Source organism: Simochromis diagramma, unplaced genomic scaffold (genome assembly GCF_900408965.1).
Source record: "Simochromis diagramma unplaced genomic scaffold, fSimDia1.1 OVJJ01000483.1, whole genome shotgun sequence".
In the NCBI taxonomy this organism is placed as follows: Eukaryota; Metazoa; Chordata; class Actinopteri; order Cichliformes; family Cichlidae; genus Simochromis; species Simochromis diagramma.
In genome coordinates this window covers 6,706,625-6,728,882 of record NW_024386835.1, presented here as the reverse complement: position 1 = coordinate 6,728,882, position 22,258 = coordinate 6,706,625, and the positions used below count along the sequence as shown (strand labels likewise).

Sequence of the window (22,258 nt, the reverse complement as noted above, 5' to 3'; positions counted from 1 at the left end):
CAATATTAATAACAATATTACAAAGGTTTTTTTTTTTGTTTGTTTTTAGAGACTACCAAAATATACATTTAACTTTTGTTGTTGTTGTTGGTTGTTTTTTTTTTCCCTCCATGTTTCCGTGAGACTCGAGTTAAAAAAAGGACTGTGTTGGATTTGTTCTTCCTTTGCTAAAAACGGCTTTGAGACCCATCTCATCTCGCACAGCTTTCTTTTTTTTGCCTTCTTTCTGCTTCTGTTAACATCAGCACGACAGCTGGGAAGGATTCACGATGGAAGTGAAGTTTAAAATGACGATAATAAAAACTCAAAATAGTTGTCTGTGTCTTTGTCAACGATGACAAATGTTTCCTCGGAGATTTTTTTTTTTTTTTTTTTTTTTTGCAGTTTCTTTTTCTCAGCTTCAAAAGGAAAAAAATGGATAACTGAGGGGGGAGAGGGGGTGGGCTCTAGTTATTAGACTACATGATGAGGACAAAAGAGGAGAAAACAGGGAAGTTATGTTGAAGTGAGATTAGTACAGCAGAAACAAGAGTTCTGGATTTAAAAAGATATTCAGTCGGTGGGCGGAGCCATATGGAGCCAGGAGAGCCCGGTAAAGAGCCGGTGGCCGGCCAATCAGGTTGTGCCATCAGTGGGCAGTCAGCATTGTGATTGGCTCATCAGCAGAGGAGACGCCCTCCCATCCCTCGGTGACCTGAGACTTCTCAGTGGTAGCCATTAGTGAAGGCAGTAGCAATCAGAGGACCCTGAGGACACACACATACACACACATAGAGGCAAAGATGAATACACTTCTAGCAGCTTTGTCAACACGCGTGTGCATTCATGCATGCATGTAAGTCTGAGTTGGTGGGTGAGGAAGGGAGCATGTGACCTACCCCTATACCATGGCTGAACCCTGTGCTGGGGGCCGGGCTAGCTGCACTGATGTAGCTGCTGACTCCTGAGTCCTGATTGGCTGCAGCGTACAGGTCAGCCATTGGTCCAGGGCTGCTGGTGCCCAGGAAGCCAGCTGTGCGTGAAGGGGTGGAGCCTGAGAGGCAGGAGAGACAAGTCAGTCTTAAACACTGGAGGGTTTTCTCTCTCACACACACACACACACACATAGAAACATGCACATGTCTAAAAATATTCCTTTATTTCTCCAACCAGGCCATCACGCACGCGCTCATTGTGAGTAAGGCGAGCATGCAAATTTGTAAACATGCACACACTCCTGCTGTTCACACTCTTTCGCAGACAAACAGGGACATACCTCTAACTACCGCGGCGGCTGCTGCAGCTGCTGCCATTGGTCCGTATGCAGTCAGGGGAATGGCTGAGGATTACACAACAAACAAAACTGTCACACAACACGTATGTCATGATCTACAGCTCAGTGTGGCTGAACAGACAGCTGATCCAGAGATCTGACATGTCATTTAAATACCACTGGTGTAAGGTTTAATGATCCAACATCCTATAGCATCTGGCTTGATGCATTAAATAAGACACAAAATGATGGCTAAAATCAAGGAGGATGGCGTTTCCAAGTAAAAATGTAAGTACAGCTCAGAGCCACTAGATGTCAGTGTAAAGGCACAGCTGCTTGTAGATCGGCTGCATGCACAACACATCCAAAGGCTAAAAGTATTTACCGGCAGAGTTAGGAGCAACCTAAAAGCTTTTAGCCCAATATATCATCATATCTTGTCACCTCTGTAAGAAATAGTCTTCAAAGCAAAATGGAACTCGTTAGATCGTTTAGTGTACATCCATAAATCGCTCCATCAATTTCCTTAACTGCTTATCCAGTTGAAGGTTGATGGGAGGCTGTAGCCCACCCAAGATGAGTTTAGGCAAGACGCATGGTAGACCTGGGGTAGGTCACTGGTCAGTGGGTTCGAAAAGAGAGACGGACAATCACACACTTTTACATTCACACCTATGGCCAATCACAGATTAACCTAACATGCATGTCCTTTGGACTGTGGGAGGAGACAGCATGCAAACTCCGCACAGAATCCAGCCGGCCAGGAGGTCTGAGCCAGAAACCTTCTTACTATAACAGTGCTAACCAATACCTGGGGGTTCATATTTTTATTTTTAATAACATTGTGAATTCAATTTGACCTTGTTTTAACCCAGGATTTAGTTTACTCACAGTATGTTTGGGAATGGTGCTTAAGGGAAAAAGACATTTTAAGGCGACCTCCACAGTAGCTTCGCAAAAACAACCAATATGTTCACAGAAACTACTTAAAGTTTGATTCTTGAAAAGTCTTACAAGGTCGTTTGCATTACCTTTGAACCTTATTTCTACCTGCTGCTGGATTGCCTCACATGTACATAGGCGGACTATTTCTTAAATCAAAAATTAAATCTAAATCTGATTTTAAAAGTAAAAGTAAACAGGTTTGTTTTTTGGGTTATGCTGCTTTTGTTTTTGAAGAAGTGTCCCAGTGATTCAGGGTTACTGCATTTAGTAAAGATGGTCTTCGTGGTTTAACTTGGGTTTCTGCTGCTAAAGAGCTTCGGGTTTTCTTTTTAGGTTCTCAGAGGGGTTGCGGCAACACTCACCTGCCAGCTCAGGAGGGTGGGATGATGTCAGGAGGGGGGTCCTCTCTAAATGGAATTCTAGAAACAGAGAAGATCCAGAGAGAGAAAAATGTCTTTGTAAATAGTCGCCATCCACCAGCCATACTACAAAGGCACACACGCACACAGAGACAATGTCAACACAGATGCACGAGCACAGAAAGTAAAAACAAAACAGAACAAAACAAAAAAAGAAAACCTACTGTAAGGACAGGCAGGAAGGTGGGAGCAAAGGAAAAGGAGGGGCGATACGGCCAATTGAATGGGGCTTACATAAGCAGATCAAATAAACAAAGAAGAATATAAGAGGAAGAAGGTTCAATATCACAAATGAAAGGCAAAAAACATCAATAACTAACATTCGAAACAGAAGACAATGTTTCAGAAAGTGCAGAGGGTTTAAGTTACAGACAAGAGCACTTTAAAATCACACTTGCTGCAGCTGAAATGAAGGCGGCATGACACGCGAACCTGAGCGCGCACATGAGCCTCTAGCCACGTGGCCGTTGCTGTTCATACATGTTTCGCCTCGCACTGTTAAAAATTGTCAGCATGCCGCAGCCTGTAGCCTTTAGCCTTTACTCTGTCCCTGTCTGCAGGCCTAAAGAGAGTCAGTGAGCTGTGTGGCTTATGCAGACGTACCTGGGAACTGGTAGGTGTATCCGGGCGCGATACCAGAGTAACTGCGGCTGGTGTAGGTAGCAGTCTGAAAACCCGGGTAGCCTGTTGGAGAGAGAAAGAGAGAGAGGATTAATTGACTGTATAAAGGAGCATGATGGCGAACTCAGAAAATGAGTTTTAGGGAAGGCTGCTTGGTGTGTGAGCAGAAATCACGATGAGTACACACAGGCAGATCTAGCCATCTGATCTATCCAGGTTTATTTTTGGAACCACCTCAAGAGTGCAGTCATACATTCACCTGCTGCAGTGGCAGTTAGCTAAGCGATCTCCTATAAGCTAATTTCCTCTGCTCTTGTACAACAGAGTGCAGCTACGAAGGAGTTACAGTAAAGATGGCTATTATTAACTACTGAGTGATTTAAGGTCATTTATTTGATTTTGCTTTCCCTCATCCGGGGTTCATTTTAATCAACCTCGGAATATTTTGAAATTTAAGGCGAAGCTCCGGACACTTGGTGATCCAGGCATACACATTAGCTTAACGTCTGCGGGAAATGGGGTCATTAGAGATGAATTACACATGAGCCAGACCTAGTAGTATGAGTCACTTACATTTACAGGCCCTTACTGAGATTATGTATTACGATCTGAAATTTGCCAGTAGAGGGCATCAAACAACCACAAACTACAGCTGATGTAGCTCTCGGTTTTGATTTCTCAATGAGGATCTCTTCATACTGTATTTTTACTCCAGCGTGTGGAGCCCTTCAGTCCGTGACCTCTAAACATTCGATACATCACAGAGAATAACGTCATTGAAAGCAGGCGTTTAGCTTACGTAGCCTAAATATTTCTGAACGGAGGGTGCACCTACAATATGACATTTCTTAATTTTTAAAGCAGCTCCTTCAGTGTGAATGAGGAAACCTAAGAAATGCGTTCAAATTGCTGAGCTATTCCCAGCTAAATTAATGCACAGAAGACATTTTCAAGGCACTACTGAAATTTGAGTCAATATTGTGATTTGGTTCCTTTTCTGTTATTTCTGATCAGCAACACATACAGAAATATGTCTCGTTTCGGTGTTTTTCCACATTCTAGATGTCTGAGTTTATTCTCCTGTTACTTTTTTGAGTATTTTTAGAATAAGTACAATCTAAAACTAAGCTACACACACATACTTGCATAATCTGTTATTTCTGTCTTCGTAAAGAAAAATGGTGTCAGTCAGTGCTAGCACTTGATTAACAGTGATTTTTTCAGATACTGCATTTGCTGTTTGTTTAATACTTTACCTAACATGCCAATGCCCAGCATAAAAGCGTCCATCCCGTAGGGCATCACCCTGGAACGGCCTCTGGCTGAGCCTGTCGGCGTCATCACCTCCTTGGGCTGGGCTTTCTTGCACTCCACCTGAAGCAAAGAAAACAGGGAGTTAGTAAAAAAAAACTACTGAAATAAAGACACACAACAGTTACGCCACATGATTCGGTCTGGCAGTTGGGACACTGGGAACAAATCCCTACACCACCGAGTAAACCACGCTCTAAATATTTTTTACAGCTCACGTCCGTACCATTTTGTTGTTGATCTCATGGAAGTGGATCTCACACACTTTCTCAACCACATCTTCATTCTCAAAGGTAACAAAACCAAAACCTGGAAAAGAGCGAGAGAAAAAAAAAAAACTCTTAAAGAAACCCTTGTAACATTTGAGCAACATTTGAAAGCATGTTGAATTTTCCACCTTTACACGGGCTCTGGATATGAGTGGTTATAATGAGATGGAAGAACGAGCACAGTTATCAGAAAACATGTGATCACTTTAATGTCTCCCTTTTGTAACGTGCAACCCAAAGAGCTGAGGCCAACCTCACAGGTCTTGCTTGTCAATTAAGGTGTTAGCATCATGGAGGAGAGGGGGGATAGGGCGTGGCTAACTCCACCCTGCTCTTTTCTTTCTCCCCCCTTCCCCACTTGTCTTAACTTAGATCCTGACTTTGTATAAACAGAAGTAGGCGAGAGCGAGGAAAGACAACGTTAAGAAAAATTTGTTTGTTTGAATTTTTTTTTAGCTAGATCACCAGAGCTAATGACTCCATCGTGGTCGCACTTTAGCGTATCAACATAATGCGGGCGGGTGCACATTTGAGTATGACTCTGGGTACGCACCTCTATGTCTGTTGGTTGTTTTGTCAAACATGAGCATGGCATCATCGACCTGTGAGAACAAAGCACAGAATAGATGAGCTCGGACATCTTAACACGCGCGCGCGTGCACATCATTACACAGCATGGGGTGCCATTGTCCCTCTTTAGCATGGGAGTAAGAGGGGAAAACAGATGGAGAGGGTGGAGGGCAGAGACTTGGGCGGGGTGACAGGTGACAAAGGAGAGAAGAAAAAAGAATGGAAGGGTGAGAGGGGAAGAGCGACGGGGAAAACAGGGGGAAAGAGGGCGCCGTGTAAAAAAATAAAATGAAATGCAATATATCAGCGGTAAAAAAAGAGGCGCTGAATGTTCCCCATTCTTCGCTCTGCCTCCGTCCTTCACCCAAGTTCTTACAAACTCTGTCCCGCTCTCGCCCTTCTTTTGCTTTCATTTGTTCACCCTCGCTGTCTTTCTTTCCCTCTCTGCAAAGTTTACCATTCCCATGGAGACCATGCAAAGAATTTCAATTAGAAGAATTCACCCCCCCCCCCCCCCCCCCCCCCCACAAGCACACACACCCACTCCAGCTCATTTCAATGGCTGGAGAGAAAAGAAGAAGGGCTGATAAATAATGCTGTGATGAATAACAGCAATAAAAAGATTGATAAAAGTTAAAAGTCTTGATGGCAGGTAGGAAGCCTGCCAGTGAGCATTCTGGATTATAGAGTAGAGAACGAAGTGAGCTGAGGTTTTTGTCAACACGCTCTCCTTTTATTCTCCTTCTCCCTCCACTTTCCTTTTTGCACTCACTCCACTGCCCTATTCATATTCCACCTCCTCCCCCCCTTTTTTTTTATCCCATTCCCTCCCTCCCTCCCTCCCTCGTCCTTCACTGGCAGGAAAGTTAGCAGCTTCTGACGGCATAAGGAGACACACGGAGAAGCCAAGGCCTGGGATCAAGGTGGAAGTAAAAACTTTCACATTTTCAGTCTTTAGCAGCAAAACAACAGAGACACATGAGCGTGACTGCATGGACAGCTTCAACATTATATCATGATTATTTCAAGAAAACAACAATATATTTAAAAAGAAGACTGAACCTCGTATCGACGCTCGCAGCTTGCAGGCGGCAGCATTTGTAAGTGTAAGTAAATGAAGAGCATTTACCAACCTTCTTTTCCAATGAGCTGCTGTCACTGATGATACACTTCCTAATTACAAGTGTGAATCTATTGAAACAAGGTGCCAGCAGCAGCTGCAGGAGCGTTACAGTGCAATGGTAGTGACACAGCAGTACATACAGTGACACAGCAGAAATTCAAACGTGAGCATAAAACTAGCCCAGGTTGTGCTTTCCCTGGGACATTTAAGTAAAACTATAAAATAACTGCGTCGTGCTTTAGTTTAACAGTAACCACAGTAACTTAACCTTGCAACTTGTCAGCAGCCTGCACAGTATTGTCACACAATAAAGATGAAAGTGTTTTCTACCTGTTGTTTCTCAGGGTCGAGCTTTCTAATCAGCTGCTTAAAGCCCTGCTCTAACACCGTGTAACCGCATCAGTAATTTCCATCCGCCGTTCGCTCTTCCTGTCATATGGAGAGTGCTCTAGCATGCTCGGTTGAGTCATTTGTTTACTGTTGGGTCCCACATCACGGGCTGCTAGTACCTCCTGCTTCATAGCCTGCTTTGTACTCAAGGGTGTGTTTTTGCCATGTTTGTTATTTCCACCTTTAGTGGGTCAAATTTTCTCACATTTTTTCAAAGTACTGTGCTTTGCTTGGAGGGTGCTGCAGCAACTGCTTTTCTAGCTACCGCTCTTGCTGTCAGACATGCCTGGGCCTGTCTCCTTGCTGCTCGCACTGGGGACCATATGGCGTTGCTGTAGCATGTATGATATCGCGATATGATGTTTTTATATCAGCAAAAATAACCATATTATCGGGGACGATGATATAATATGCCAAAGCCCTACCACATGGCTATTTTCATTAGGCAGCGCGTGCTGAAACCCAAACCAGTGTAACCTGAGTGCCTGAGGCCTCTGGGTAGGCAGGTCATTTGATTTCTAAAACGTATCTCAGATGAAAAACACACATGCACGCCTTCTCGTCTGATTGAGATCAAGCCTGTGCAAGTGTTTGCACCAACGAAAGTGAAAAATGATATATGCAAAGAGGATCAAGGTTGCGTCTACAGCCCTCCTCACTCTCATCCTTGTTAACATATAGCATGGGACACACACACGCAAACACACACAGAGCTCCCCCCTGTGCTCCTCTTGCTGTCCTTCATTCAGTTTTTATCCTGCAACCCCCTCCTCCTCCTCCCTTCCCCTCTCCTTTCCTCTCCCCCTCATGTCTTCCAGCCTTCCGGTCATCCAGACTCAATGACACAGCAGAGAGCCAGGGAAGAGGACAGCAAGTAGACAGCTGCAGGCCAACATGTTATCATAAGAGTAGAGTTACACTCACAGCTAGTCCTCCTGTTAGCATTAGCAACATCTATTCTGGAAGAGATTAGCAAACCCTGCCAGCCAGAGGAGATTTTAGGTATTGGAAACAGAAAAAAAATTACAGATAATAAGCAGTATAGTAGTGCAAACATGGTTCTGCTAATTGTCCTCCATGAGAACAGAAAGATCTGCAGACTGTGGCCACACACCAGCCCCCCTCGCCTTTGCCAAAACCAATAAGGAGAAGATCTCACGATGTCCACTGCCCAGGGTGCTGTAAGACAATCTGATTGGATAGCTGTGAGTTCTGAGATTGACTTAGCAGCAGCTCTATCGCTAACTACTCAGCATGCATGCAGAGCCGAAGTAAACTTAAGGTCATATTCTCATAGTTCTGACATTCTCAGATGTACAGAGAACGAGGGTCAGCCGAGATCTCGAGCTGCTTCCCGAGAGCGGCATTAAAAATAACCGCTTTTTAGTGAAGCGTACCGCTATTGTACTGAAGAACAAGTGTTTGCTGACAAGTCCATTACACTTTTCTGCCAGATTATGAAAGGTGGCATTCACATTTTTTTCCCCGCCGTCTCCTCACATCTCCCTCCCTCGTTTCATTCTCGCTCGCTCTCTCCGGCCATCTCTCTCTAAACAGGCCAGCAGACAAAGTGTTCAGTCAAGCCTTCTAATCGCCAGCTCACATGGGTGAGTGGAGTCCCAACTTTTCCCGTCTGCCCTGTCCATGCTGCTTTTTTCATCCTATCCGCTCCTTCGTTTGCTTGCTAACCTACTCTCTGGGTTTACTTAAAAATGAAGATTTGAAATCATCGGGCTTTTCGTGTAGGATACAGAGAGGCAGGGTAAACAGGCATGAAAACAGAGATTTCCTTTGGATTAAACCTAACTGACTGTACACCCAAAATGCCTGAAATGCTAATGCCTGAAATGTTAAACACACTTCTGTGTGTGGACAGATCTTATATTCAGCTTTGGCCAAAAAAAAAAAAAAAAAAGAGCCACATGAGCTTGAGGGAAATTACAAGACCCTCATTTCAGACTTCTAATCGAAACATGGCTGCTGCAGTCTCATTGGCCTGGGAACATTTAGCAAGAGGCCCTCAGATTTTTTCAACTAGGAAATCACATGTAAACAAAAGCCTCTGACTCCTCAGGTTGGCCCAGAACACCTGACGCGTCAACAACCAAGCAGCCACCCTAGTCCAAGTAGTGAAGTTTATCTAGGTGTTCTTAGAGGCTTGCTAAAAAACAACAACAACTTCGGCACATATCAAAGACTTGCATAAAATGCAGAGTGCATTCTGTGTTTTCCTTGCAAGGCGGTACCACAGTATGAAAATAAACAGGACACTGAGTCCTGCTCCAACCAAACCTGCACCTTGTAACCAGGCTCAGATAATAAACAAGAAATACCTCCCGCTCAGCAGGAATGCACTGTGGGATCGCCGCTATCCACGATACAGCTTTGGTCTCACGTGTCCAAACAGTCCAAATATTCCCTCATCCTGCGGAGGGAGTGTTGTCTTAGATATGAGTGTCTGTAATCACCGGGGAGAAATGATTCGGCACACAGACTGCAAACAGCCATTTTAAGCGAGTGCACCGAGGAGAAACGTGTCACATGTCACAACAGCCACCTGAATCGGTGCCACGGGTCACACGCTCGCAAATCCAGGTCTTCCGTGAGCACGCGGGCCGGAATTAAACGGCGTTCTTTAAATTTGAACCAGTACCTGAAATACAGTAATACCTCAAGCATGAGTCAGAGGCCAACTGAGAGAAAACACAGGCAGACACGAGGCAGAAGGAGCTTCGTGCTGTTAATTTCTTCCAACCCATTAGGCCCACATCCTGAAGCAATGCTCATTTTCAGACTGTCCTGCTCACCAACGGCGGCAGAGGCGCACACTTAATGTTTGTGACAACTGGATCGCCGGCTGTGAGCCTCGCTCTCCGTCTGCATGGGCACAAATGCATGCAAGCTCGCATCCACGACGATGCCACTGTCACACTTTCACGAGCACGCTCGTCTTTCCATTCATGCAAATACACACTTCTCGCACATTTTTTTTTAAAGGAAACGCACAAAAAAAGCACTGGATTATAGCGGGACAATGGGCGAAGGCAGGTCACCACGGCAACAAGCTGAGAGCGACTAGAGCAGGGTGTGTGTTTGTGTGTGTGAGATGGGAGGGTGTCTGAAGTACTGATTTTGGGTAAGGTGGGGGGGCTGTTACAGGAGCAGCTGTTGCATTTGATTAGTTAATACTGAAAAGGCTGATCTCCATTCGCGCACACAGTAGTTTGCTAAAAACTAACCCAACATGCCACGCTTTATGGATAATTTAACACACTTATTTCTCATCAGATTGGTCCTTTTTTCCCCCCTTTAATAATCACTTTTGCCCCTCACTACTATCTCAGCATTCCTCCTTCCCTCTGCCCTTCAACCTTTTTCTGAGTTCCCCTCCCACTCTCTCTCCACGGGGGGTTTCTTCTTCCCTTTCAGTCCCCTGCCATCTCCCTCTCCCTCTTCCCCTCCTGCTTTTTTTTTTTAACCTCCCTCTACCCCCGGCCACTCATCTGTCTCCACAGCATGTGTTTGCCTTTCACCAAATTTCTTTCAAAAGAGCTAAGCAGGCCAAATGCAGAAGCCAGAAATGCTAATATGTGATCAGAAAAGAGCAAAAACAGCCAACAAGAGAGATAAACTAACAAACTAAGTCATGCTAAAGCTGACGGAGCAGAACCACCGATGACCACACAGCATTTTCTTTGTTTCCCCTCTTTGATATTTGCACTCTTTAGAGAAACCCACTCTAAGGACTTCTGAAGAAGCTAGCTAAGGTTAAAAGGATGTATAACAGCGCAGCACACCATTTACCATTTGTTTCTTTCACTTTCACTGCGTGCCTTCGTTTCACTTTTTCTCCTAAAATAGGTCTGCTTTCTCTTTTTAAGGTGTCTCGACTTGAACCGAAAAACGGACATGCTTAAAACAAAAGCCATAAAAGTCGTTTTTTTCTCCGTGGAAAAAAAAGTTTAAAAGGAAAGTTAAAAAAAACTTTTAGCTGGACAGAGTCAGTAGATGAATATAATCTATCAAAGGCATGCAGTCCATTAGAGCAGCCAAGCCCAACCAGAGGTACCCCAGGGTGTGCTTATGCAGCTACCAGAAGGTACACGGACAGATTGCGGGCAAGCTGAAGTAATTTGATACAATTTTTATCAAGTAATTTGATCAAAGTACTGTAACACCTGAACACAACAATTCCCCACTTATAGTGTGAAAACTTGTTAGAAGCTAACAGTAAGCTTGAAAACCACTGAAAAATGATTCACTTCAAAAATAACTGATTGAAATGTTTCTGAAACACCTTAACGCTCATAAATTATAAAAAGTTTAAACTGTTGGTTAATGGATGAATTGTTAGGCTAATCGAAAAGCTAATTCTTCCTTAAAACTAAGAGAGGAGCTGCAAGCAGCCAAATGCTGACAAAATATTAGCATCCACCTTAAGAAATCTGGGTTAAAAGTAGAGGATGTAAACACCACACACCCACACGATACAATACTATCACAATATCTCACTCACGATAAGATATTAAGCTTTTGTAGTAACATATATTGTGATTTATTACCCTTTTTTCAACTACAAATTATGTCCTCAAGACAGCCAATATCTGTTTTATCCAATAAGATAAAGGCATCTCACTTCAGTTATTAATGTCAAGCACACCAACACCGTCACTTAAACCTGCCACAAATGTTGCCATAAGTCATAATGTTGCAGTTATATACAATCTGTTTCTGATAAAACAGCAATAAACTGTGATAAATTTAAAAAAAAAATCACATATCGTCTGCTGCCTGCACACACTTAACCATTGCATTTGTGCTCAGCAGCCTTCCTGTTCTGCAGAATACAAACAGCTGGCAGCCAGTTGAGCCGACACAATCTGTCTGTATTTATAAATTAAATAGCAATTATCTGCAAATGTCTAAAAACCTCTCTGAGAGTGATTCCAGTCAGTCCCAGTCAGAGTGCAACTGCTTGCAAAAAGGTTGCCCCCTATTATCAGGTGAGATGATAATGATTTATTAAAAAATTGATATTTGTTGTCCCTTTATTGATACAATATAGCTTTGCAACATATCTATCTATCTATCAACTGCCACTTAAAAACCACTAAAATGCTCATATATCTAATATGATGGGTATTATCTGTGAAGGCTAAGTCAAGGTCAGACCAAGGTTGAGCAGCAGCAGTCCAGCTGAAAGACAGCTTTTCAGAGTGAAGGCTTAAGCATGATGGTTGCAAGTATTTAGTAGGTTTGTGCTTTTTTTTTACCTTTCCAAACTGGTCGAAATATTGCTTCACATCTTCGATGGTGGTATTGACTGACAGTCCTCCGACAAAGATCTTCTTTGTCCTGGTCACCAGCTAACAGCGCAGAAGGAAAAGAAGAAGAAGGTATCTTTTATCACTAATAACATTAGGTCTGTGCTAGCTGCCTGCGATAAAGACACTTTGTGTTGGTTGGCGTTTGTCTAATCTCAAAGGTTGCTTAAAGCTCTTCTTGGAATTCAGACTAATTGATGTCAATTTAAGGCCTCTGAGGCGTGTGCATGCGAGCAGCATGTGCGCAGGTGAATAATCGGTGCAAGCATCCATTTAGGTGTGAGCCAGAAAATGCATGTGTGTGCGTGTGTGCACGTATACAGGCGGCAGTGCAGGAGCCTGTGTACACAGGGTCATGGTGTCAGGCTGGACAAGTGGATTGTAGCTCCAATTAGATCATGTGCCTGACTCTAATCCCAGCCAACCAGGGCTCCCTTATTAGGGGTGACACATGACATCATCTCCACTCCTCCTTGCTGTTAACTCCTTCAGGGTGCACTCACCTTGGGCTGAGCCCGGCGGGGAAACGCCACCTTTGGGTCGATCTGTAGGGAAAAGATGAGTCATGATGAGTTTTTGTTGTTGTTTTTTAAGTGATAAATCAATACATTTGATTTGTTTATAAAAAAAAATATATAGATATCAATGCTGTACTCTTTCTGTTGTAACAGAAACAGGCAGCAAATGCATAAATAATCTACGACTGGTCATCAGGAAACATATAATCAACTACATTTGCCAAAAAGAAATTTACAAGCTGCACACCTTCTACGCGTTACTACATGTTCTGCTCCGTACTATTATGTTTGGGGTCAATTAGACCACAGAGATGTCTAATTCACACTCTGTTCCAATAACAGACTTATTAAGGATTTGGGAGCAGTAAGGCTACAAAGGAAGTACCATCATACTAATAACAGACACGGCATAAGCAAGTTTGGATCGCTGGCAACCATAAACACAAGTTATCCAGCCTCAAACGTGTCATTGAATGGTTGCGGGACTGGAAATGCACATAATATATATATAGGAAAGCGATATTAAAATATATCTGACATTTGATTTTTTTTTTCCCAGCAATGATACCGAATCTCTACCTGCTCTGGTTTTGTTGCTCAAAAGTTCCTGTTCAAAAAACCGCTGCGCACGTCAATGAATTATCACCCTGTTAACTAACTAGAATTTGTTACAACACAGAGCCTCTAAGTCTGGACTACAGGTCCAGAAATAGATCGTATGCTAATCCGCGAATATGTATAGTAGACCCTTGTTTATGCAAGCCCCCGAAAATCCAAACACGGCAGCTAAACAAACACGCATAAGGAACAAAACACACAGTGAGACAGGAATATGTACTTTCTCTGAATTGTGTGTTGAGACACAACTAAATGCATCTTCGCCACAAACTACACAGAGCGGGGCAGTCTTGAATCCAAAATGAGCATCTAAGATTCTGAATATATCACACATAGATTTTTTTTTTTCTAAATCTCACAAATCCTGACAAGCTCCATTTTGGATTAGCTCGATTTGACTGTATCCATATTCCTCCCCACTGGAATGTCTCAGCATTGGTCAAGGTTACAGATAAAATTAGAAGTAAATGAGCTTTGAATGAGCTGGCCTTTAATAATGCTAAATATGCAAAGCTCGGCCTGGCATTTTAAATTTGTGCGGAATCTCGTGTTATTCTCACTCAAACCGACGAGTGAGATGATTTTTAGGTCACAGGACCTTGTAGTGTATTATGGTCTTAGAGTTTCATCTTTGTTCTAATAATTGGATGTGTGAAGCGAAACCCCTCGTGTCTCCCACAGCCGCTATCAGAGGTATTGAATTGATATTGGCAGTAAAAAGTGCCCTGTGAAATAGCTTAAAATAATTAGTTCTAATGTGAACAATACGCACGACACAAAGGAGGGTGTTCGTTCAATATTCAAACAATCCTTTCATCTCTCCCCTGTGATAATTCCCTGCTTCTGATGACAAATCTACTGACACATATATCCTTCGAGGACCTTTAAGTGCTTCACATTTGCCGCCGCTTCGAGAGCACAGCGCTGTGTAACTAAGATGCAGCTGCAGCGTCCTTGGAAGGGATTGCAGAGGGACTTTACACCTTAAAGTGGGACACAAAGATGAGAAGAGCCATGTCACCTCCAGCTGGTCAGCGCACAAAGACTAAGGTGACAAGGACGCACGAAGCCACCAGCGACTATCCGCTACAACCGAGCGCGCTCACAAACAATGACAACACAGCATTTCTGTGTCAGTGTGGACCAAATGTGACATTACAGTGTTACAGATGTGTGCGTTTGCCCGCTACATGATTCAGCTTTTTTAGCCATTTTTATTTAAATGTGTCACAAATAATACTGACTTATAAACTGAACATCGGGTCACTGCCGTGATCAAGCACGATGAACATGAGTAAGAGAATTCATTTTACTCACACCGCGCATTCACACTCAGCATGGCAGCATTTGACCTTGTTCAATAAAAATGTTTTTAAAATAATTAAACATCGTTTTTGTGGAGTCTATGTTTGAAATGTATTTAATGAGAGATGATATGTATAAACTTGGAGTTAATATCAAAGCTTTTCTTCACATCATTCCAGCCCAAATACTGCAAACTCAGATGCATCAATTTCTACACACTAGTTTCACTGTTTACTAAAAACAATAGAATATAAGTTATAGTACAACTGTACTACTGGAAAGAAACTCATTTATATTACAGCGCAATATAATTATCACAATTAAACAACTCCAAGCGTCTGTAACATCCTAATGACATCACCGGTTGGCGTACGTGGGCAAAATGTCCGTTGTTCCTCTTGGCACTGAAGTGCTGAGAGGTCACTGCCTCGGGCTTTCTGTTCAGCCCACCTGCCTTGTACTGTTTTAACACGACAAGAGGGCAGGAGCTGCCTTGAGGCGATCATGTGGCAGAGCATGAGCTGAGAATGACAGCGGTCAGACATCTAACACGAGCCACATTGTCCATTGTTATCACCATTGTAAACACACGAAGAAAAAAACATCAGTTTCTATAAGCTAGTTGTAAACAAGCACTAATGTCCAAGTCTTTTTTTTTATTCATCCAGCAGCATGTTGATTAGTTAAGTTTTCTCGGAAACCGCCTTTCTTTTAAGAAGTGTGAAATCAGTATGTTTGCATGACTCAATTCAATTCAACTGTATTTACATAGCACCAAATCACCATTACAGTCATCTCAAATTACTTTATGATGTAAAATAATAGAGAGAAATCGCCAAGAGGACCCTCGCACCTATGAGCAAGCACTTGTTGACAGTGGGAAGGAAAAACTCCCTTTTAACAGGAAGAAGCCTCCAGCAGAACCAGGCTCTAGAAGGGGCAATTATCTGACGCGACCAATTGGGGGTGAGGGGTGGAAGACGGGACACAAATTATGATTTTTTTATGGGCTAATTAAATACCTAAGAAATCAAGATATGTGATCACACTGATGTAGCAGTCTTGCTAATAAATTTTAGGATCAGATTACCCATCATACTTCACATTTTTACAAATTAACAGTATTGTTACAGCTAGTAAATTATCAGAAGCTCTTCAAAATACTGAAGGTTACCAGCTAGGCTACGTTAGGCCTAATGTAATATCTGTAGCAGTGCTACTACAGCTACTGTCATGCCATGCTGTTAAAAAAAATCGTTCCACTTCAGTGAAGTAACAGAATATATCTAACATGTAATTTCTACATCTGGCAGTACTCAGAGGGAGGCAATAATAAAAATGAAAACTAAAGCATCTATCAGAGTGGCGGATTAGCCTCAAGGAAGACAGATAGGCCACAAAGCAAAAAGTGAAATGACTTAGCCAGGTCACTGTTTGCAACACTCAGAAATAGCTCTTCGGTGGCTTGACATTTGAAAAGAAGCTCGGCCACGTAGCGTTCCCAATCATACTGGTGAAAGCGTAACTACTCAAGAAAAATGTGAAAACCTTTCTAGAAAGAAAAAAAAAGGTGCTTTTCCCAGACTTGACAGACAAGAGTTATAACTGAGTGTTCATGAACTGGTCTAACATCCTGCTTCATGACATCCAACCTCCGCTCATTCTAAGCAGCATAGTGACAGCAGAGCCTGCAGTATGATTTTAGTGGTTTTAGCTTTTAAGACTACTCTAATCTACGACCAATAGTCACCTCGCAGGGCGCGGCGTGTCCACCAGTGTTACAAACTGGAAAACAAAAATCAAAGCATAAATAAATTTTGAAAAAAAATTAAAAAAAATGTCAAACCAGTAGATGCGTACGTGTAAAGGTGAGAGAGCACAGAGAGAAAGAGAAGGCATTCATTTGGAAAACAGAGTCAGCCCAAGAGAAAGCGGGCATGTCCAGTGTGGTGGTGCAGTGGGGCAGTCCCAGCAGGCAGCCCCTCTGATTTCATTAATTAACAGGACAAAGAGTACAAAACAGATGGGCCCGTAGAGGAACTGGGGCTCCCGTGCTACCCCCACAGGCACACATACATATACACTTACACACACACATTCACAAGCACCCAAACAATGCAGCGAGAGTGGAAACGCTAACACGAGGATACAAAGTGACATACGTGCAAAGTTCATAGGTGAAAACACAAGCATATACACACAGACATTCAAGCTCTGATACACTGGCCGAGTTTCCAAGACATTCTCGCAAGAAAAGGGCAACCACGTTGATAAAAAGACACCACGGGCTACCGTCATTATGACAAAATAATCAATATGAGCTTAACAAAAACTATAAACACCCAAGGACACGAAAGGGGCTGACATGTCAATACATGCACACAGTGTAAGAGGGAGACTTGGTTTGGGCTCAGGCCAGCCGGGTCAATCTGCACAGCTGAAGAATGGCACAGTAATTAGTTAACGAAGCTCACTAATGAGGACCTCCAACCTAACCCCGTCCCTACCGCTTGTAACCCTCTATGTGAGCGCCTAACCCGTGTGGCTGCTGTGCTCGGTTGTGTTTACTGTTGGGGTGGGGTGGGGGGTGGGGGTTTGTGTACATTTAACATGACAAGAGAGCTCTCTCGCTCCACCTTCAGAGCTGCTCCAAGCTTTATCCCGGATCTGATGTCGTGCACGGACCTCAGGAGCCCAATCCAGTTTGTTTCATTCAATCCGATTAGTTGCTTTACAGATCCATACTAATTACAGCACAGTGCCTTCCCTTCTCTCCTATTCTTCACCTTCTCCATCCCCCTTCTCCTTGTTTCGTGCACGTCAGCATTAACAGCTAATCTTCCAATCAGGAGCGAGCAGCCCATCCTGGCATTTAAACTCTCCACTAACCAGGTGTTAGACCACTAGCAACTGCAGGCTATGGGGCCTGTGGCCCACAGTGGCTGCTGCTAACATATGTCATGGGCTACAGATGAAAGCGGCTATATTAGCACAATGCTGACGACTTCTTTAGCCTCGCAGACAAGTCGTGCTAAAAGCAGCAATTTCCACCTACTATATAAAACACCTTGAAAAGGACATTCCAGCTTACTTGCGCTAAAAACAAATCACATAAAATAAAAATAATCAGTGTGTTTCTTATCTGTCTGTGCCTTCTATTAAAAATGTTTTCAGTAACCTGTATTCAGCACTACACTGGGCTTTTTAGGGGGTCGTTTTGAGAGACAGAGTTCCCTGTGAAGAAATAGCAAATGCCAAATAATCACACTAATCACCAAAAACCATAATTCACCACAATTTTTTAAAAATCTGAAATCACCGCACAGAGGGAGCGAGAAGTGGTCTCTTTTCAGAGAATATCTGGCCTCGTCTTTTACTTCTTCCCGTAACCGGTTCCAGTGAAGCATTTTCTCCAAGAAAACAAATACCAGTTGTGCCCTTCTTCTCTGGCCAGGGAAATACAGCAGCACACCAATGCCCCGAGGCCACACTCTGCCCCCGACAGGAAATCTAACCTCGAACCAAAACAACAACCTCGACAGACCCTCTCACTGAACACAACAGACAGCCTTATTGCATTATAACTGAACAATTACAACAGTTCACTTCATATTTTAACCTGTGACTTTCATTTTCCGAGGGCAGCTAGCACGATGTAACAGGACTGTAAATGTTTAATACCGCTTCTAACCAAGCAGCGTGGACCTTGCACCGGTTAGTTTGCACCTGACTTCTCACCCTGTGCATTTTCTCCTTTTCACATCGCCCGTCTCCGCTTCATGCCTTTCACATATTTTCTCGCAAACCAAAGCTCAAAATAACAAGGCATACACATCACAGCATCAAATATTCTTCCTCGTGCCTGTGAGGAATGCCTCTTTCACGTCTCAGGCTGATCAAACAATACTGTGGAGAGGGAGACTCCAGGTGTGATGCAAAAACGTTCTCTCAAATATGTTTTGTGTAGCGTTTCGAGAATTAAGCTACAAGCAAGGCAAGAAAAAAAAATACATCCCAATTTGGCAAATATGAGATTTGCAACAAATAAATTCTGGGCTCAAATTTCCAAAACGGAACAACAAAATGGCAACCATACCCCCCATTTAAAACGCCTTGTTGGATAAATGGTACCATGGCACGCTTCCCCCCGCAGACTGCTGCCACAACAACCTGAGCAACCCAGCCTTGCATTTGAGTCATTAACATTATTATTGTTTAGCCTTATGCCGTATTTTGGTTTATAATAGGGCAACGCCTAACCCCACCAGTGGCCTGCCAAGCTGAGCTACCAGAGGCGTCCAAAACCAGCGTTCACATCCCACACACACACAAATACAGAGGGTCTGGCTCTCAAAGGCTCTGGCAGCACCTAGTTTTAAGAGGTAACATGACTCACTGAGTAATATTTTGCAGCTTCTTAGAACCTACTTCCAAGCAAGGTGAAAAAGGAATAATAAAAAAAAAATATGGAGAGATTACCAGCAGCAGCGCTCATTTTGTAATAAATATCAGGACCTCCAGCGGTGGTGCTTGAAGGTCTGATTATTTCACGAAACTGCATCTTTAAACTTTCTAAATTATGAAGAGTCTCACTTAAAAAAACAAACATGATATCATAATCTTGCGTACTTATAAATGCCCGACAAAACTTGACACTATCTTTGTGCCACCCAATCAACCAAACCTTAAGTCAATGCAAAATAGCTGAGAAGTTGTTATGGAGACATAAATCCCACTGGGCTGTGCAGTTACAGCACCGTCTCCTGAGGCTGGCGTCACCCCCAGCAACAGGCCTGCTCCAACAAACTAACCAACTCTACCTTTCCTCTGCCCCTGGGCCCTGCTGACTTTCTGTGCCACCGATTTTCACTCTCAAATGATCCTATTGTGTGTATGTGTCTGCATACGTGTGGTTAGGAAAGACAACAAGCTGACAAAGACACACCCAGTCGCCAATCCTACAAAGAATCTGCATTACCAAGACAGAGGCATTCACACTTTAATAGATATTCAAATGTGGGCCTCAGATTCTTACCAAAACAAACCAAAGAGATTCGCACTCGTGCCCAAGTCACTGTCTCTCGCAAAAATATGAATTACCTGAACACAAGGGTGCTGCCTGTCCTCTGGTTTGGTGAGTGGTTTGTGAAATTTGCCCACATTTGTTTGTTCATGTTTAAGCAGTGTAGGAGGGGGAAATCACAGAGACACACACTCACAAATCTCGGAGTTACATCACTATTTAAATTCAGCTGCTCTGACCCCACAGTCTTCCTTCTCCCTGCCATCAGTTTTGGAATCCACTCCCACAATTCTTGCCACCCCCAAAAAACTCTGAGAGGTGCCACTAAAAAAAACTTATCACTTGCTATTTCCTATGAAAAAAAGAAGAAGGGGAAAAACTTGTGAACTCTCTACTGTGCATAAAAACCTGTGAGGGTTTTTGCAAAGGGGCTCCTACCCCATTCAGGTCCCCAGGTAACCATGGCAATGAAGACCAAGAAAGAACGCTTTCATGTTGGCGCCCTGAACCAGGATTTGGAGGGGGAAATGAGCAGAAGAGGAGAGGAGGAGGAGGGGTGTGGGCTCCAAAATGCACTCCTCAACTTTACAAGCCATAGGGTTGGAGGTAAAATGCACCGAGAGAGAGAGAAGGGGTGGGGGGGAAGAAACAGGCTACACACTCCCAGAGTAAGAAAAGTTGCCCAAGTTGTACCATCCACTTCAAAAGTTTAAGAACTCACCGTTTTAGAATCCAGCTCGTGTCTGTTTTGTGCCAAAACCTTTTCCACACCGGCTTGTTCTGTGTATGTTACAAAGCCGAACCCTCTGTAAAACGCGGGGGGGGGGAGAAAGCACACGCAAGTGACAAAATCAGAATGCAAACTCACGACAGCTCTCATGGAAAAGCATGGAAGAGCATGAGGCATCCGGTGATAGGACGGCGGAGCGCACACGCCTCCTTCTTACCTCGACCGCTTGGTAACGGGATCCCGCATCACCATGCACTCCTTCACCTCGCCGAATTTGCAGAAGTACTCCTTCAAGCCCTCTGCAAAGACACCGGGGAGACACCGTTAAAGGGGAAGGGAATGAGAGAAGGACCTCTCTCTAAACAGGGCCCTGGTGTGCTGTGCAGTGGCTGAAGAGAGACAATGGGGGTCGGGCGGACCACGTTGTGTTTGTGTGCGTGTGTCCTGCCGAGGTTTTTACACCGGGCTCTCTTTGGCCATTCAGCACAACCAGCCCCATTAGGCCCTGCGGACCACAAACAAAGCTACACACTTGGTGACGCTCGCTGTTTTGACACAGCAGCAGCAGAAGCAGCAGCAGCAGCAGTGGAGATAATAACACGGGCCGTCGCAACAAGACTAAACTGTGCCCGTGCGTCAGCCTGCGCTCACGGCTCTTCGAATAAATGAATGAATTGAGCGGAGTGCTACCAATAAGGAAAACAACAACACTAGCGTGGGCCATGATGACGAGCCCAACTTCCAGCTTTAACGCTGATTAATCGATCACTTTAGTGTTTTTTTCCTTTTTTCTACTCTGAATGCCCTCCTCGGGTTATTAAGAGTGTAACGAGTGCACAGGAAAGGAAGGCAGACAAGTCGTCGTGTGCGCACGATTAATCTCCTGCGTCTCCCGACTCTAAACCTAGAGCTTGATCCTTAATGAATAGGAGGCTTTGATTTGAACTGTTCACCGCGTTTCTCCTTAAAACTTCAAGAAGCCTCGCATGTTATCGCCACAGCTATTATTAGAGCAAACGTTATATTTAAAAAGGAGTAAACAGGAGGCTTTCATCCAGACTTATTAAAGTAGCGTGCGGGACAGCTCACCTTGTGTTGTCTGCCAACTCAGACCCCCGATGAACATTTTGCTGAATGAGAGAAACAGAAGCCGTAAGTCACAGATTTTTTTCTCAAAGCGTCTTTTAAGCACAACACATGCACATTCGTGGAGTGAAGGGGGGAATCTGGAGGATCTGTGCGTAATATAGCATCAATAAAGTAAGAAGAAAGCATCGGCCATGTTGCGAAGTCACCAATCGGCCAGTCGGGCCGTTATAATCCCCTAGAGGAGGAGGAGGAGGAAAAAAAGGAGAGGATTTTCCAGATGATGGAAGAGAAGTTACAATGTGGCCTTCTGGCGGAAAAGCGAGAAAAATAAACAAACAAGAGGAGGGGAGGGAGAGAGAAATAACAGGCGGAAAGCAAGCGGTGCGTCTGCGTCTCCTCCGCTGAGTCTATCCATCCCACACATAGAGAGAAAGACACACACACATACACACAACACACACAGCGTGCTTGTCTTTTGTCTCGGCGCGGCTTCGCTCCCCGCACTGAACTCAACTTAAGTCCAAGGTGAACTCAAACCGGGCCGAGAGGCGAGCGAAACACGGGCGCACGGACTCGGGCTGTTACCAGGGGTCGTGGGGGGAGTTGTCCGTGCCGGAGGACAGGCTGCTCTGGCTCCCTTCCGTATCCATTCTGCTCTCCGCTGGTATATTCCCGCACTGTGAGGCGAGGAGAGGCAGTGAAGCTCCACTGCTGCTGCTGCTGCTGCTGCTCCAGACTCAGGGGCGGGCAA

At 44.0% G+C, this 22,258-nt stretch overlaps 1 protein-coding gene across 1 annotated transcript; it reads right to left on the bottom strand.

Moving 5' to 3' along the window:
• Positions 1-38: 38 nt before the first annotated feature.
• LOC120731815 (RNA-binding protein Musashi homolog 1-like) lies at positions 39-22,258 on the bottom strand. Its single transcript, XM_040029086.1, has 14 exons — positions 22,093-22,258; positions 21,508-21,548; positions 20,636-20,717; positions 20,410-20,494; positions 12,728-12,769; positions 12,174-12,266; positions 5,371-5,419; positions 4,775-4,857; positions 4,494-4,611; positions 3,220-3,300; positions 2,560-2,616; positions 1,256-1,318; positions 879-1,033; positions 39-746 (listed from the first exon to the last, which is right to left on the bottom strand). The coding sequence occupies exons 1-14, from the start codon at positions 22,155-22,157 to the stop codon at positions 705-707; spliced, it is 1,056 nt and encodes a 351-aa protein (XP_039885020.1). The 5' UTR covers positions 22,158-22,258; the 3' UTR covers positions 39-704.

What these genes read in the sequence shown, in the direction of transcription:
- LOC120731815 (XM_040029086.1), bottom strand. Translation starts at nt 22,157, where the DNA reads ATGGATACGGAAGGGAGCCAGAGCAGCCTGTCCTCCGGCACGGACAAC. An exon ending in GAGTTGGCAGACAACACAAG is followed by an intron (nt 20,718 to 21,507) that starts GTGAGCTGTCCC and finishes GTGTCTTTGCAG; the next exon opens with AGGGCTTGAAGGAGTACTTC. An exon ending in GGTTCAGCCATGGTATAGGG is followed by an intron (nt 747 to 878) that starts GTAGGTCACATG and finishes GTGTGTCCTCAG; the next exon opens with GGTCCTCTGATTGCTACTGC.